Source organism: Nelumbo lutea, chromosome 1 (assembly GCF_056320005.1).
Source record: "Nelumbo lutea isolate HS-2025 chromosome 1, American lotus-T2T, whole genome shotgun sequence".
Lineage (NCBI taxonomy): Eukaryota > Viridiplantae > Streptophyta > Magnoliopsida > Proteales > Nelumbonaceae > Nelumbo > Nelumbo lutea.
Window position 1 is genome coordinate 86,955,162 of NC_142684.1, and position 18,400 is coordinate 86,973,561.

General features: G+C 40.0%; 1 protein-coding gene and 1 pseudogene across 15 annotated transcripts in view; one reads left to right on the forward strand and one right to left on the reverse strand.

The window, feature by feature from the left end:
* The first annotated feature begins 1,266 nt into the window (after positions 1-1,266).
* Positions 1,267-2,493, forward strand: LOC148875913 (VQ motif-containing protein 4 pseudogene; annotated as a pseudogene). The gene has a single exon (XR_016105733.1). The product of XR_016105733.1 is annotated as a VQ motif-containing protein 4 pseudogene (transcript).
* A 3,081-nt stretch (positions 2,494-5,574) lies between these two features.
* The window catches only part of LOC148875914 (uncharacterized), a 34,574-nt gene continuing 21,748 nt past the window's right edge, over positions 5,575-18,400 (reverse strand). For 11 of the 14 annotated variants that reach the window (XR_016104381.1, XR_016104373.1, XR_016104383.1 and 8 more), the window contains one exon: positions 5,953-6,361. Coding sequence is in view for 3 of the 14 variants with exons in the window: in XM_088961557.1 (XP_088817683.1) it covers positions 6,227-6,361 (135 nt within the window). In the remaining 11 variants the exon portion in view is untranslated. Of the gene's footprint in view, positions 6,362-7,471; positions 7,519-18,400 lie in introns of all 14 variants that reach the window. The other 3 variants (XM_088961564.1, XM_088961572.1, XR_016104377.1) reach the window with 2 other exon arrangements.

The following is an 18,400-nucleotide window of genomic DNA, read 5'->3' on the forward strand; positions in this document are numbered from 1 at the left end:
GTCAATGGATATCCATTTGACCCAGTCTAGACTAGATGATCATGTGGTTAGATCCTTGGTCAATATGAGACATTTGTCTCAATCTGGAGAGGCCTTAACTTGGTCTTCCCTCCAAACGTTCAAGTTGGTTGAGTTCCCTCCTCAAAACAAGAAAGGGAACATTGGGGAAAGACCTATATATATGGCTATCAAAAAGATAGCAAAGTGTGCAAATTAAGATAACTTGGAAGGTCAAGCAACCTCCAATTTTCGGCCCCATCCAGATTTGACAATTCCCTCTTGCATTTTGTTTGAGAGATAGTGTCTCGGATCCTATATTGTGTAGCTGTTTCTTTTTCTCTTTGTATGCAGGTTTGGTGTTCCCAAGTATCAGCCATCCATCTCTGTATCTATTCAGTCCTTCACCATTGACAACTATCCATGAAGAACCTTAACCCACCCTCGAAAAGGGGAGTGTCTAAGACCTGCATCTTAGGTGAGAGTACTCATGTAGGGGTGTCAATTGGACTGGACCAGGTCCAATCAAATCCGTTGAATACTCTAGACCATTTTAGATCAATCCTATTTAATGTTTGGACCATCCAATCTGTTCAAATTGGTTCCAATCCAAACCTGGCCCAATTCGAAATAAGCCCATTACAAATGGATCAGATCCAATCCAATCCACTAAATACTCTAGACTATTTTGGACCAATCCAATTCAATGTCTGAACCATCCAATCTGTTTAAATTGGTTTTAACTTAGGTTGGTTCCAATCCAAAATAAATCCATTACAAATGGGATCAGATCCAATCCAATAAATACATTGAACTCTTAAATCTAGAGTAATCCGATTCAATGTCTTATTGGTCCGTTCAATCCATCCAAATTGATTTTGTTTTGAATGAATCCAACCCAAAACCGGTCCATCAACACCTCTACAATCACGTAGGGCAGAAGCAGAACCACACTAATATTTAAAGGGATCAAGGGGCAACAATGTAATTAACCAAAGACGGTAGCATCTAGGGATCATCTTATCTAATCCGGTCCAAAGTCTAAACAAATGGTGAATTGTTCCACCGATGTGGGTTTTTAATGCTAGGGGTGCACCCCCCAAGTCCCCAACAGCAGAGTCAGCGTCAGGGCTCTGAAGTCAATGGAAATATTGAAGTTTTTGACGACTTGCACACATGCAGCCCCACCCATGAAATTCCAACACAACCAATGGCGTCTTATCATATTTTGCTTAAACCGTTGGACATTTTCCCACATACCCAATCAAAAACCATAAAAACCCATTTTCAATCAATCACCAAAACATTAAAAAAGGAGAAAGAAAAGAGATGAAAAGAGGAAGAAGGAAGAAGGAAGAGAGAGAAAGAAAACAAAATAAAGTAGTGTCATCACCTCTCTCTCTCTCTCATCCAACCTTGTTCTTCACTCACACATCTCTCCTCGGACTCCCCCTCTCTCCCCCCCTCCTTTCTTGTTTCTTCTTCTCTGCCCAAACCAACCCAAACCCTGCTTCTTTTATATCTGTGGTCTGTCCAACTAGAAAACTCTGTAAGAAGGAAGAGCTAAGAAAGCTGAGAGAGGGGAAAAAAAAAAAAACCATCATGGAAAATTCTACAAGACGTCAAGATAGAGAGAAGCCTTCTGTCCTAACCTCCCCAAACAGCAACAGTAGCAACAGTAGCACCAGTAGCAGCAGCAATAGCAATGGAGTTCAGCTCCCCTTAACGCCAAAAACCATATGCAGATCTGAAAGCAATGCGTACCCAACAACCTTCATCCAAGCAGACACCTCTTCCTTCAAACAAGTAGTCCAGATTCTCACCGGATCATCAGAGACGGCCAAACAAGCGTCCAAGGCCACCGTCGACCCACCATCCAAAAGCCCCATACCGCCCATGAAGACCGGTCCGAAGAAACAAGGATTTAAGCTTTACGAGAGGAGGAACAGTCTCAAGAATCTGAAGATCAGTCCTTTGATGCCTGGGTTGATCCAGAATTCTGGGTTTTCGCCGCGGAAGCCAGAGATCTTGTCACCTAGTCTGCTCGATTTTCCTTCCCTTGTTCTCAGCCCGGTTACACCGTTGATCCCAGACCCGTTTAACAGGTCTCCTACTCCTTGTGCCGACAATTCTATCAGTAATTCCTTAGCAGAAGAGAAAGCGATTGCGGAAAAGGGGTTCTATTTGCATCCCTCGCCTATTACGACTCCAAGAGACTCCGAGCCCCGGCTTTTGCCGCTCTTTCCGGTGACATCCCCCAGAGTTTCAGGTTCCTCTTCTTGAAAAGATGTAGTTTTTGTAAGCGCATATCGTAACTGATGAGGAGAACATCAATGGGTCATGATTTTTCTGCAGAGAAAAATTGAGATCTTGTATCAATTGTACAATTTGATCTCAAACTTATCCTTCCCCTTCTTTTTCTTCTTTTTCTTCTTTTTTTTCTGTAATTTCTTATCTTATCTTCTTTTTATAATCTATTCTTCTAATTTTCCTTTTTGCATGTTTGTCAATGAGACCCATCAACACGAGAAGAATCTGTGTTTGCTTTCTTCCTTTTCTAATCTTAAAAAAATGGTGAATGATTTTTATCAAATTTTCCTATTGATCCAATGGTACCGTAAATGAAGACTCTTCATTTGCAGTCTTTGTTTTCAAATTGGCCCTTGGTAAGAGAGCAAAAGAGGAAAATGTTATTTTATGGGGTCCCTTGTCACACTAGTTGGTGAGGAGAGAAGAAACTAGAAAATGAACTTATTTTATCATTCTATGTGCAGTGAATGTGAATTTAGTCCAACCTAAGTTGCACTATTTTATCAAGTGGAATACAACTATGGAGTATAGAAAAAGACTTCTATTACAAGGAGTGGAGATCTGTAAAGAGATGGTATTCTGGTGTGCCATTGACAAATGACAAGAACTTGCCAGCTGCTAAGACAATTGGATGCATGAGCAAGGAATCTTGACCATTTTGTGTTCATGGCAGAAAAGTAGCCAAGAAATGGGAAGACCAAGCCAAACTAGGATGATAGGGAATTTGCAGAACTCACATTTGCACTGTCTAGAGTGTGTAGCCAGAATGTCGGGGGATACCCATGTCGGTAGACCCTATCAAATGTCTAACAGTATCAATTCTCTCAACCACATGGGGCTGAGAGAATCACCATTTGATATCATGTCAAAGTGCAACTTGATCGGATCGTCATAGCAATCTGATTTTTTTTTCACTCTGCTGTGAAAGGTCTCTGAAAAGTACACCTGTATATGTAGACGGTGTGGCTATATAAGGGTTTTTCGTGGGTCCATTTCTTTACATCAGAGATCATGGGTGGGATCCACCAAATGATGGGTTTCTGCTGCCTGGGTCGTGATCTTACCCACTGCTGCTTACAGTTGTAGGTGGTAGACCAGTCTTGCTCATTTTGCTGGCCAACTCTCATGACCAGTTTGTCTTGGGCATCCCATAGAATGCCATGGACGGCAAGGTAGAGATATCACAGTCTGGCCCAGATAGATCAAGGTGTGGGTGACAATTGAGCAGAGGTAATCCAACTGCAAGCTATGTTGAATACAGTAAAATCTACTTATGTTTAGTTTTTTTTGTCTACTTTCGGTTTACTTTTTGCTTGCATTAGATCTCTTTCAGAACTCAGAGTAAATACAACAGTTATTGGATTATCCTAGTTTTGAAGATCAATACCTGGTAAAGATGTTAAGAACTATGGAAAAAACAAATTCATGATCCTTGTAAGCTCATAACTCCTTAAGGGAAAAGGGGTAGTTCAATAGTAGTTTTCTTATTTCAGCTTGGAATTTAGGAACTCATGGACACCTTTTTTTTTTTCTTTTGAGTTGTAGTATTCTTTTTTACTCAAAAAAGACTTAGAAAAAAAACTCCTAATGAATGGAGACACGAGAAAGTAAGGTGGGGAATGGGTCTTGCACTCTTGCTGTGACGAAGAAAGAAAGGGTAAGAGCCAAAAGAGAGACCAAAATAGCAAGACCAGAAAACGTGGGGGGGTCCTCTTTTATTTTGTTTTGTGTGGGTATGGTTTGTGACTTCGTGTACGGCATTGAACGGTTGACGATCATTAAATGGGCAGTTTTCATGAACAATGGTTAGACATCCCCTCCATCAATTCACCATCATCAGAGTCAACATCATTATTCAGGACTATATTACCTCCTTGGTAGAGAGTAAAAGCACTTTTTCTTCTCAAATCTCCCAACCTGTCATTTTTTTTTCATGCAAACACCTCTGGTTTGGATGAGAAAATATTTATGAAACCTGGAAGGAACATCTTTTAATTATGTGCTCAAGTAATGAAAGGTTGTTTTCTTTGAAAAAAAAAAAGAAAGAGAAAAATTACCCAAGAAAATCTCACAACCTGTTGGATCTCTAGGAGTTGTCTGGATCAAATTAAGGTGTACTCACCAGTATGTGATTTTGTTTTTCAAAACAAAAGCAACTGCAACATCGGCTAATACATGACAGTGCATACATAAATATATATAACTACAGTTGATGGATCAGACAGTCGCAATAATCCTAGCAGGAGAATTTTGGCTAAGGGGAGGTTTCTTGGATGGTGAATCATTATTGTCCGTCTTGAATGACTATAACTAACATCATCTGCTCCTTTTGCTGCAGAACATTCAGAATGTCGATGGTGCTGAACTCCCTTCATATTGATCTGTACTGCATCTTTACGGGGGCATCATCGTATACATTCTCTTTCCCCCCTTGGATACCATGGTGAAAAAAATGGTCATACAAACTAGAAACTTGGTTATGATCCAAAGATTTTAACAGCTTATCCAGGGTTGTTTGTTTATTTACATACTTCTCAAGCCAAATTTCCACTGTTAATAACATTACAGAAGATCATATTTGTCTCAAATTTCCAAAAAGGACCTGATCGTTTTGAACTCATGATTCAGAGGTCTATTTTCTGGTTGAATGGAAATTATAACTTCCAAACCTGAAACATGGATTAGTAGGCAAATATCAACAAGTCAAAGCTAACAAAAATGGCAAACCCCTAAACAATACCTAGAGATTAAAAGGAAAGAGAATTTGAGGATAGTATTTTCACTATGAAGTAAACCAAAAAAAAAACTAACATGCCGTATGGAAACTACTGGAATATGCATAAAACTAGTATACATGTATTTTTAATGTTATGGCCACTGAGCATATTATAAGGACATTACCCAATGTTGGTCCTAGCTATCTGTTATGGCCCTTGGCTAAGAAGCATAATATAATAAATGCTAATACAACTACTTAACCGCCTAAATTAAGAGCTATAGTGCGAGTAGTGATTAACACGGAGCATTCATTGCTGATATTGGCATCTAAAATACATGGAAGTTACATCACATACTACCTCAAAACCCAATATCATATAATCAACAAAGCACAACTTCCAAGCATATTAGCTTTACTGTTTTTAGTAAATTGTATAACTTATTTTTAAGCAATTTAAAGATGAATTACTTATATAGAACCAAATTCTAACCAAACCTGGAAGAAACACCAACTCAGTACAAGCCAATTCAACCAGCAGTCCAACCCCATATTGAACCAATCCCATTATTGGAAATAATTGCAAAGTTAAAACTGTTGTTTGTACAATTGAACCATGGCTAGGCTAGATAATGCAAACAGTTTCTCCAGTTGACAGGTCTGATTCAACATTTTCATCTTGGTTTTGAAGTCTGCAATACCAAGTGTTTTTCATTCCCAATTCTGCAGAAATGCTGCAAGATGGTGCAATCAGTCATTTGTGAAAACGCATCCTTGCCAAAATAGATATCATAGACTGGAGTAGCAACTAGTATAAGGGGTTCAAGGAGGCTCAGTTGGAAATAATCTTGCCAGGATGGATAACCATGTCCTTGAATTCCTTTTATGATCTATATGTGAGTGATCTGAAAAATCAACTGGATGAGTAATTAGTAAATAGAACACCTGAAACTTTATATCTGAAAAAATAGATAGAGATCCAAATAAAAAGGCGAGAGGAGTGCTTCAAAATAAAGAATGTAAATGATATCATACAGAATATACATTCATTTTCCAGACATAAATGGTATTGAACTCATGAGACCCAGTAAGTACTCAAGTCAGGTTGAAACAGAAAGGCAGAAACAGAAAACAAAGGACAGAAAAGGGGAAGGCACACATTGAATTAAGAATACATGACAAATAAAAAAAAGATTGAACTTTTCACTCAAAAATGACAATTAGCCAACTGTAGACAATTGCTTGGAACTCCTTTGAGAAGGGATTGATCATTGTTACAAGGCAAGACTCTATCCCATGGCTGTGAATAATAGCTCCCAGTATCGTGCTGTCATAAGCCTGCAGTAGGAAAAAGATCCGATGACCATCACAGTATCATCTGAAGGAAATTAGCAATGAAATATTCTTGTTGCAAGCTGATTAAAAAAACTTCTTGTTTGCAAAGAAGATCTGCAATTTTAATGATAACAGCTGGAAGACAAGAAAATCGAGGGCTGCCATCAGATTGGAGGAGTTGAATGGTGGAGAAGGAATTATTCTCCCATAATATCACTTTGCTATTTGTGTTTGTTGGATGAGGGGCAAATTCCATAATTGAGCAGAATGTAAAGAACATTAAACAATTAGTGTGGAATTGAAATCCTTACAGAAGGTACAAACCTACAAGGTAGTCATTCTGAAATCCCTTTCTTGCATATTTTAAATCTTCAGTGAAACAGTAATTTGATTTCTCTATCTTGGATGGAATTCAACTTATCTCTCCAGCTTGACCAACCACATCATAGGATTTCAGATGGAATCATTAGAATCAGAAATATTTTTGCCACCCTATGAAAAAGAAACTTATTTTGCATCTTTGGTAATGTGGATCTTGTAGATACTTCACTGATCTAAGATTTGGATGTCATCAATTCAATCTAAAAGAGTAAAAGTAATTGAAATTTGCAACCAGAGCTTGGGCAATTCCACTGTATATATCAACCATTCCAAAATGTCTGGCTAAGTGATTTACAACCATTCAGTTAAAACCACATCTACAGACGAGGACATAAAATCATCATAAATCTCATCACCAATCCAAAACCCTGCATTCAATGGTAAATCCCCATTCTCTAACTTATGTTTGCCAAGCTGTCTAATAAAACAAAGCTTCAGTGTCATATTACAAGCTCCTACTATCATTTTGAAATGATGAAATGGCATCTCATTTGCTCTAATAGACAACAATGCTAGAAAGTAAACTACCATAACCTGAAATTCTTCACTAGATTAGCATTCAAGATAATCCTCTCATTGTAACAGTTCAGAGTCAATCAAACACAGAACAAATAAATAAATAAATAAGAAAAGCCGAGGGTAGCACAAACCTTCATGAAAGGGGATCACAGTTGACACAACTTGGCAATTTGTAGGAATATAACTTAGAAGAGGCAGAAAGAATAGACCCACCTGAAGAAAGAACATGTCCTCAGGAATCATTCTTTCCTTCAGGGCACCTACTCGTACAGAACAAGAAAACAAAAATCAAATGATATTAGAAAATAAATAAAATAAAAAATGATCTTAAAACAAAAGCAATGGTGAGGGAGGAAAGTTAGAAGCACCAGGAGGGGGGCGTAACAATGATCTGTTGAGTTTGGGAATCAAGTCATCATGGACCTTGATGGAGATACTGCTTCCAGTGCCATACATTGATCCAAGTGTATAGAAGCACCAGGAGGGGAACATAACAATGAGCTGTTGAGTTTGGGAATTCTTGACAGTATGGCCGGCCAGAAATAAGAGGAAGAGAAGAGAAGAGAAGAGAAGAGGAGAAGAGAAGAGAGAAGAGAGAAGGGTTTTGCAATGGAACAGTACTGGCGGCGCCAGCCTTTATTTTAATATATATAGGGTGGCAGAAATAACAAGGGAAAAGACCCTTGTGCCCCTGAGTACAATAACAGACATAACAGAAAGAAAAAAACGAAATAAAAGAAACACTTTGACTAGCCAAACAGACCCTAACATCAACAACTAAATTATTTTAACACTCCCCCTCAAGTTGGAGTATATGTCAATCATGCCCAACTTGTCACATAAATCTTTGTGCCGCGCATGATGAAGACCTTTGGTAAAGATATCTACAAGTTGTTCTTCTGAGCTGACATATGGTGTACACACTTCTCCACTTTCAAGTTTCTCTCTAATAAAATGCCTGTCCACTTCAATGTGTTTCGTCCTATCATGCAGGACTGGATTAGCAGCAATATTGATGGCAGCTTTATTGTCACAGTAGAGTGACATAGGATTGCTCACTGCGAAACCCAGTTCACCTAACAAATTTCTTATCCACATGATTTCCGCAACCCCATGAGCCATCGCTCTATACTCTGCTTCAGCACTGGATCTAGCCTTGTTTTTTACTTCTCCATGTGACCAGGTTTCCTCCTACAAAGGCACAATACCCACTAGTAGACTTTCAGTCATTGACTACTCCTGCCCAATCTGCATCAGTATATACTTCCACCTTTAAGTGATTGTGTTTCTGGAACAACAAACTAGCTCTAGGAAACTTCTTGAGATATCTCAAGATCCTCTTTGCAGCCTCAAAGTGAGTTGTCCTAGGGCTGTGCATGAATTGACTAAGGACACCCACTGCATAGGCAATATCAGGCCTAGTCATAGACAAATACAAAAGTCTCCCCACGAGTCTCTGGAACTTCTTTACATCTTTCAAAAATTCTCCCTGACTGTCTCCCAGATGATGATTAGGTTCAATTGGAGAATCAAATGGCTTTCCCCCAACTTGACTGCATCTTCTAGTAGATCTAGTACATATTTCCGTTGGGAAATAAAGATGCCCTTGTGAGAGCGAGCAACTTCAATTCCAAGGAAGTAACATAAGGGGCCTAGATCCTTCACCTCAAATTGAGTGGCTAAGAATTTTTTTAGTCTCCGGATTTCAGCCTCCCAATCTCCTGTGATCACTATGTCATCCACATACACAATGAGAGTTGCAATTTTACCTTCACCTCTTTTCACAAATAGAGTATGATCTGACTGTCATTGTTTGAACCCATCTGTTGAACTGCTAAATGGAACTTACTGAACCAAGCCCGAGGTGATTGTTTCAACCCATAGAGAGATTTTTTTAACCTGCACACCTTTTGTTCACTGTCTTTGGCACAGAACCCTAGGGGTTGGGTCATGTACACTTCCTCTTCCAAGTCACCATTCAAGAAAGCATTTTTTATGTCCAATTGGTGAAGTTCCCAGTCAAGATTTGCTGCCAAAGAAAGAAGAATCCTGATAGAGTTCATCTTAGCTACTGGAGCAAAAGTCTCTACATGGTCCACTCCATATACCTATGTAAAGCCTCTTGCTACCAGTTTAGCCTTGTACCTTTCAACAGTTCCATCAACCTTGTGTTTCACTGTGAACACCCACTTGCACCCCATTGGTTCCTTCCCTTCAAGAAGGTCTACTAATTCCCAAGTGCCATTTTTGTGTAAAGCATCAATTTCTTCCTGCATTGCATCTGTCCATTCAGGTTTAGACAAAGCTTCTGCTACAGTCTTAGGAACAGGGACATTGTTCACAGAAGAGAGGAAGGCACGGTATGAAGGCAAAACATGCTCATAGGACACAAAATTAGAGATAAGATGATTAGTGGTACAAGACCTAATACCCTCTCTCTTAGCAATAGGAATATTAAGATCATTTGTGACAGGTGAATCAACATTTAGAGGAGCAGACATATCAATAAGAGCAAGTGTACCTGGCTGATGAGACAGATCTTCCTCGGGTGAATCCGATGATGTTGGTTGCATAATGTTAGGTTCCACGGCTCTTGAACTCTGTTGGCTCGTATGGCGACAATGAAAAACCCAGAATGGAGGAAGATCGGGTAAAGGAGGTAGTTGAATTTGAGTCATCGCTTGTTTCTCCTCAACCCTACTCTCCCCCTGAGGAGAAACCGAGAAAAAATGTTGATTCTCAAAGAATGAGACATCAATGGAAACATAGTACTTGCGAGCAATGGGATCATAGCAGCGATACCCCTTTTGAGATAAAGGGTAACTAAGAAAATACACGAAATAGCCTGAGGATCAAGCTTACCACGAGTAGGGGACAGGTTATGGACAAAGCAACGACACCCAAAAACACGCATCAGAATGGTGGACAACAGGGTTGTAGGGAACAAAAGCTGATGTGGGGCCTTATACTCTAGTAGCCAGAGGGCATGCGATTGATGATATACGTAGCACACAAGACTGCATCCATCCAAAACCGTTTTGGCACATTCATATGAATCAATAAGCCACGACCGACTTCGAGAAGGTGGCAGTTCTTCCGTTCAGCCACACCATTTTGTTGGGGTGTCCTGGCACAAGAACTTCGCTGAAGTGACCCACTCGAAGTAGAAAACTCCGTGAGATCACTACGGAAATATTCATTCGCATTGTCCAACTAGAAGATATGGATTTTCGTTTGGAACTGAGTGAACACCATGTGTTGAAAATCTTTTACAATTTGTGGCACTTCATCTCGAGATCACATAGGGTAAACCCAAGTGTATCTAAAATAATCATCAATCAAGGTAATGAAGTATTTATAGCCAGCCTCAATAGGTAGAGTAACAGGGCCCCAAACATTAGAATAAACAATATGAAATGGAAATTCCGATCTTTTATTTCACAAAGGTAAAGAACATCTACAATGCTTACTCAATTGACAAGTTTGACACTGTAACTGACTCATTGACAAGGACTCAAACAACTTTGGAAACATAACTTTTAACAACTCAAAAGAAAAATGACCTAGACGACTATGCCATAAATAGGCTTGACTTTCACTTGACAAACTCATGGACTTTGTCGCCACAAGACCAGCATTATTCTCCAACATGTAGAGACCATCCACCATGCTTCCTCTACCAATCATCTTCCCCGATGCCAAATCCTAAAACACATGAAGACGGAAAAAAAAAAGTGACTGAGCAGTTCAAGGAGTGAGTTAGACTACTAATGGACAACAAATTAATAGGTGATTTCAGAACATGCAGTACATTAGGAAGGGTAAGGCCAAGTGGGAGAGGTATGGCACCTCGGCCAGCTATGGTAGAAAAAGAACCATCAGCCAGTCTTACCTTCTCTCTCCCAGAGAGAAGGTTATATGTCTGAAACAAATTTGACTTACCAGTCATGTGGTTTGAAACTCCGAAGTCAATAATCCAAGGAGAATCAGTAGTATGAGATGACACATGGAAGGCTGTGGCATTACCTGATGTAGACACAAACAAGGTAGAGGAAGTAGAACCAAAATCCATCTGGTGGAGAGTCCTACCATAAAATTCCAAATGTTCACGAAAGAAGTTGATAATATCTTCCTTAGGGTCAGAACTGGGATGCCTCTCCTGAGTTACCAAAGGACTAGTCTCTGTCGACGCCATATTAGCTAAGTTATACCTTTTTTTATTCTGTTGGCCTGGTTTCATGCCCTGATCAGGTGTTGACTTCTTACCCAAATCCTATGCCCATTTAGGTTTTCCATGGAGATCCCAACATGTATCTTTCATGTGTCGTGTCTTCTGGCAGTGAGTGCACCAAAGTTGGCTCTTATCATCTATTTTTTTCTGAGTGTCACCTTTTTTAAAACCACCTCCGACATTTGTATCTAAATTTCCCCAAACAACTAGGGCAACTGACTCCCCTTCTACACCATCCATCACACTTCTTCTGCTTTCTTCTGATTGCACCAAGGCATACACCTCCTGAACTGATGGCATGTCTTTACTACCCAATATCTACACACCGATGGACTCATACGAAGGATTCAACCCTAGGAGGAAGGCAAAAACTCGTTGCTAGATACAAGTGACTTATAGGCCTTTGCATCTTCATCACACTTCCAATTCACATTCTGATAGTGATCAAGTTCTTTCCATATTGATGTCAAATCAGAATAGTACATCAAGAGACTCCTCTCCCCCTGCTTGCAAGTAGAGGATTCAGCTTGCAGTTGATATATCTTGGCATAGTATCTCTGCTCTGAATAGGTGGACTTCGCTTGTTCCCATATCTCACAAGCAGTTTCAACCCATTACTTGTGGCAGCATTGAAACCAAGAGTCAAGACATCACCATACTATTCTCTTAGTTCCACCTATCATACTCAGCACTTCCAGACTTCGGTTCCTTCACTCTCCCATTGATGTATCCTATTTTCCCCCTAGCAGTGATGTAGAGTTTTATTCCCCTAGACCACTCAAGGTAGTTCAGACCATCAAAGGGAATAACAGCCATGGGAAAGCTCATATCCATTCCCCCACTCACTCCATTGTGGCTCCCTGAAATCTCTGAAGTAGCAGAATTCTCAAACGACATGGTCAAACAGATAATCAGTCCCAAACACCGGACTTAGGACCCCTCCTTACTCCACACAACAATGCTCCACTCAGTCCACACCCACACACTTGGGTTTAAAAACCAGGTTGAAAACAAACAGTACCAAATCCAGGACAAAACAGAGGTAGTATTCGGCAGATTTCAGACCTGTACAGTTTTAACAGTCCCAACCTACCAAAATTCCAGAATGTCTAACAGCCACTAATCGGCAGGAGAGATCCTTATCACTTATAATCAAATCGAATCATTGAGATACAGATCATCCTTGAACTACAGTTGTCTTGACATATGAACAGGATCACACGATCCAAGAGAAACAGGGGTATACAGATTCGACAGCATTCAGCCGCCCAGGTTCACATGGTTTTCACTCGGTACATGACCAAGGAGGATAAAGAAGAGAAAACGGGAGAACTGTACCAGTTGTAGAGCTGTTTTTTCAGTCCATATTCAGATTTCTGTTCCGCCCAGGCTCAGCATGTCTGTTCGATCTATTCTCTCAGTAAAGGTTGTTCGATCTGCTATCTTTAATCAGTATTCCCACTTTGATACCATCTTGACAGTATGGCCGGCCAGAAATAAGAGGAAGAGAAGAGAAGAGAAGAGAAGAAGAGAAAAGAGAACAGAGAAGGGTTTTGCAATGTAACAGTACTGGCGGCGCCAGCCTTTATTTTAATATATATAGGGCGGCAAAAATAACAAGGGAAAAGACCCTTGTGCCCCTGAGTACAATAACAGACATAACAGAAAAAAAAACGAAATAAAAGAAACACTTTGACTAGCCAAACAGACCCTAACATCAACAACTAAATTATTTTAACAGGAATCAAGTCATCATGGACCTTAATGGAGATACTGCTTCCAGTGCCATACATTGATCCAAGTGTATAGAAGCACCAAGAGGGGACATAAAAATGAGCTGTTGAGTTTGGGAATCAAGTCATCATGGACCTTGATGAAGATACTGCTTCCAGTGTCATACATTGATCCAAGTGTATAGAAGCACCAGGAGGGGGACATAACAATGAGCTGTTGAGTTTGGGAGTCAAGTCATCATGGACCTTGATGGAGATACTGCTTCCAGTGCCATACATTGATCCAAGTGTATAGAAGTAAACACATAACTCTGAAACCAAAGCCATAGTATCCTTCACTGGCTTGGTCTCTAGGTTGACCTGAGAGATGCCACCCATTGCTGCTGCCACTATTTCTTTACCTCTTTCTTTTGGAGGATGAAAAATCAAAAGAGAGAAGCTTCAGGTTCGAACTTAACAATACTAAAGATAAACTGCATCTCTAACTCCACAGTATAGAGAGACTGATAAAATTCAGATCTGCACTAGTATTAGATTAAGAACAACAGTAGAAAGAGATTGAATGAGAGAGAATAGGAAGAGGAAGAGAAGAGAAGAGAGGGGAAGGAAAAACTGGTTTGAACAAGAGAGAAAAATCTCTCTCTAGTCGGCCAAGTTGATATATTTATAGTTTACTAACATAAAACACAACTACTGTTATGCCCCTACTTAAGTATGGAACACATCATTCAAGTCAAACATTACACCTCACTCCCAATCTAAATAAAAGGACCGAACTGCCCTGTACAGCCGACACTAACACTCCCCCTCAAGCTGGTGAGTATATGTCATATAGTACTACCTTGTTACATATGTAGTCCACTCTTCCCCAACTCAACCCTTTAGTGAACAAGTCTGCCCATTGACTTCCTGTGTTAACATATGCAGTACTTATCACTCCACTGAGTACCTTCTCTCTCACAAAGTAACAATCAATTTCTATATGTTTTGTTCTCTCATGAAAAACTGGATAGGAAGAAATGTGAACTGTAGCTTGGTTGTCGCTGTTAGTGTCAATGTATAGGGGCAGTTTGGTGTTTTCATTTATTTTTGGTGTGAGGCGTAATGTTTAAGTTGAGTGATGTGTCACATACTTAAGTAGGGGCATAACAGTTATTCTGTTTATTATAGAAAACTATAAATTTAAATCTGGCCAACTAGAGAGAGTGATTTTTCCTCTCTAGTTCGAACTGGCCGTTTCTCCTACTTCTCTTCTCTTCTCTTCTGCCCTCTTCTCTCTTCTTTCTTCTCTATTATTAACAAACTAATTCTGGTTCAGATCTAAGTTTTATCACAGTATCCGAGCCACTGTGACAAATTCAGATCTGCCCAGAATTCTTTTTCATCGCCATTCAGCCTAGGGTTTTCCAAATTTCTTCATCATCTGTTAGAGATAAGAAAAAGGGCTGCAAAAGAGTGGTCACCCTTCCCTTTTGGAGGATTTCATGCCTCTGGTTTGTGGTTTAGTGGTTGTTTGTGGTGGTATGTAGGAAGCCCTCTAATCGATGATTCGAAGAGGGCTGTTTCAGGTGGTGCAGTGGACAGTCAAGTATGGGTTGGTTTTTTGTTGATCAAATAAGTGGGCTGTATGGGGGTTTCAGTGTAAATCGAATGGTTGGTGAGTTGCTATGTTTGTGGTGTGTATTCAAGTAGTTTTGCGGATACCAGTGATTGTTATTGCTGAAAACTGCGACAGTAGGTGCCTTCAGCAATAACCTGTCACTAGAATGCAGTGTGTGAAAAGTAAGCTGGGTGGTGTGGCAAACTAGTGAGTGAAAAAAGGAAATGAACTGTTACTAGTGTGTAGTGTGGTAAGAAGTGAATTAGGCATGTGACATACAAGTGAGTGAAAATAAAAAAATCAGATATGGGAGTGGTTCCCCCCAATTACCTAAATGTTCAAATAGCTTCTATCAAATTGAATGGTGAGAATTATGTGCCTTGGGTGAAATCTGTAGAGGTCTTTCTTAGGGCTAAGAAGAAGGTGAAGCATGTAAGAAAACAAAAACCTCTCATTGATTCTCAAGAATATAGTGATTGGGAACAAGAAGATGCACAAATTATGACCTGATTATGGAATAGTATGGAACCCAAGATTAGGGTGAATTTTATGTTCTTAGATATAGCCTACGAGATTTGGGACCATGCCAAGAAGTTGTACTCTGGACAAGACAATACTACTAGAGTGTATCAGCTTTATCAGGAGTACTTTATTCTGCAACAGGGAAATCAAATTCTTGAGGAATACTACATTAGCATGAGGAATCTTCATAATGAGTTGAATGTGTACCGTCCCCTCACTTCTGATGTTAAGATTCAGCAACAACAAAGAGAGAAACACAATGTAACCAGATTTTTAGTAGAACTGAAACCTGAATATGAACCGGTGAGAGCACAGATACTAGGTGGGTCAGCTCTTCCCTCTCTAGAAGAGGTGTTTTCCTATCTCAGAAGGATTTTTGTTGGACCTATAGAGAACTCTAACATCTCTGATATTCTACCATTGCAGCGACAAAAGGGGGAGGTCGTAGAGTTAGAGGTGGAGCTCGGGGAGTTCAGCCTAGTCGCAGTGGTGGTGGTGGACCCATGTATGGTCATAGCAATGATGGTGAACAAGGACGGAGCTAGGATTTTCTTTTGAGGGGGGCCAAAATGTAATAAACATGGATAGGGGACCAAAATATAGGTAAAATTAAAATGGGTATTGTAGAGATTTTCAAGGCATAGGGGGGCCATGGCCCCGCCCCTGGTGGTGCACCCATGTATAGTTGTGGTGGTGGACATATTGGAGGCCGAGATTCAAAGGGAGCTTATGGCATAGGACGTAGTAATGGTCCGAGGAGGTATACACATTGTGGTATTCAAGGGCACATTATCAATTTTTGTTATGTTTTACATGGCCCACCTTCAACTTGGGCGAACCATGCAACGGCCAGTGATGGTAGTTCAAGACAAGATATTTAGCAAATGGATTAGATGCCTTCTACATCTATTGATGCCTCCGAGTGTCGGAATCAAATCAAAAAGAGAGAGAGAGAGAGAGAGAGAGAGAGAGAGAGAGAAGAGAAGAGAACACAGTAGATTGGTAGGTGTGTCACTTAGTGATTGTCGACACCCTAAAAAAGATTTATATTAAAGAAAGTAAAAGGGCAAATCTGCCCTTAGTTTACAAAAGAAAGAGTAAACAAAATAGATGTACAAAAAAAGAAGTAAAGTACAAAATAGTCCTGCAGCTAGATCTCCTCACTATCTCTACACTCCCCCTCAAATCGATGCATACGAATAAGCATCAGTTTGTCCATGAGAAATAGATGTCGAGCCCAAGTCATTGCTTTATTCAACAGGTCTGCCAATTGGAGCCTGAAGGAGACATGAGGAAGAGATATAATACCCTCAAGAAGGAGATCACGAATGAAGTGGCAACCGACTTCTATGTGTTTGGTGTGCTCATGGAAGACAGGATTGGAGGCAATTTTGATTGCAATGACATTGTCAATATAGAGAGGAACAAATGGTGATGGTTCATTAGGTATGTCAAATAGAAGAGACTGGAACCATATGATTTCACTACACACGGAAGACATAGCTTTGTATTCAGCTTCAATGGAAGATTTTGATACAGTAGGTTGTTTCTTGCACTTCCACGAGATAAGAGAGTCGCCAAAGAATACACACCAGTCGGTAGTGGACCATCGGGTGTCAAGGCATCCATCCCAATCAGCATCTACATAAACCATAAGGTTAATGGGGGATGAAGAGGAGAAAAATGTCTTATATGATTAGGTGCACACATATCTAATGATCTGATGAACTACAAATAAATGAGGTTGTCTTGGAGAAGACACAAACTGGCTCACCAATTGAACTATATATGGTATATCTGGCCAAGTCATGGTGAGATAGATTAAATTGCCCACTAGTTGACGATAAAGGGTAGGATCTTCAAGGAGAGAACCATCATCTTTGCTAAGTTTCAAATTCAGTTTTAGTGTGGTGTCCACAATCTTCGAATCACTAAGATTGGCCAGTTTAACCAAAGCAGATGCTTACTTTTGTTGGTTAACAAAATAGCCCCGAGAGTTTTTGCTCACTTCAAGCCCCAAGAAATATGTTAGAGGCCCCAAGTCCTTTATCTTAAAGGATTCACTGAGTAACTATTGCAGCTCATCAATTCCTTCTACATCATCCCCTATAATGAGTATATCATCAACATAAAGAAGTAAGATCATCACTCCCTTATTTTGCCTTAAAGTGAATAAAGAATAACCTAAAGAACTCTAGATAAATCCTACATCAATGATAATAGATCTAACTTCTCAAACCAAGCTCTAGGAGCTTGCTTCAAACCATAGAGTGACTTCTTTAGATGATAAACAAGTTGTGGGTCTATACAATATCCATGAGGGGGCTTCATATAGATTGTCTCCTTCAACTCCCCATGAAGGAATGCATTTTTTACATCCATCCGATGGACTGTCCATTGTTTGGCTATAGATATAGCCATCAAAAGTCGTACGGTGGTCATTTTTGCTACAGATTTCAGTTTCATAGATTAGACCCATCTGATTCCCATAAGAGATGTTTTAGGTGGAGCTTTGACCAAGTCCCAAGTGTCATTCTCAAGAAGGGCTTAGATCTCAAAATCCATGGTATCTTTCCAATGTGGTTCTGCTACAGCCTACCGGTAAGATCTAAGAATGTCTGTGATAGATAAAACAGAGGAGCTATGGTCCAGTGAAAAACCATAACAGTCAAGTGGGCGAGAAATTATAGATAAATGACATAAAGTAGGTTCAAGGGGAGGATCGGGTGCACTTATTGGTGCAATTGGAGTGACTGGATCAGCAATTGGTGGTGGAGTGAAGGGGGGCATTGAGACTGAAGACCGTTGCTTCCTGAAGTAGGTCTAAAGTTGTTGTGGAGGTGGCATTGGTATGCTTGAGGTACCTGTAGAGTCAAAACTATGCGACAAGTGGAAGGAGCTAAAAATTTTACAATATGTTCAAAAAAAGACACTCTCAAGAAAAACTACATTACAAGAGATTCGAATACGTCGGCCCGAAGCCGCTTGTGTAGTTAACTTTGTGCATTCATGAGGTGGAAGGTGAACAAAACAAGCACAACTAAAAACCCTGAGCA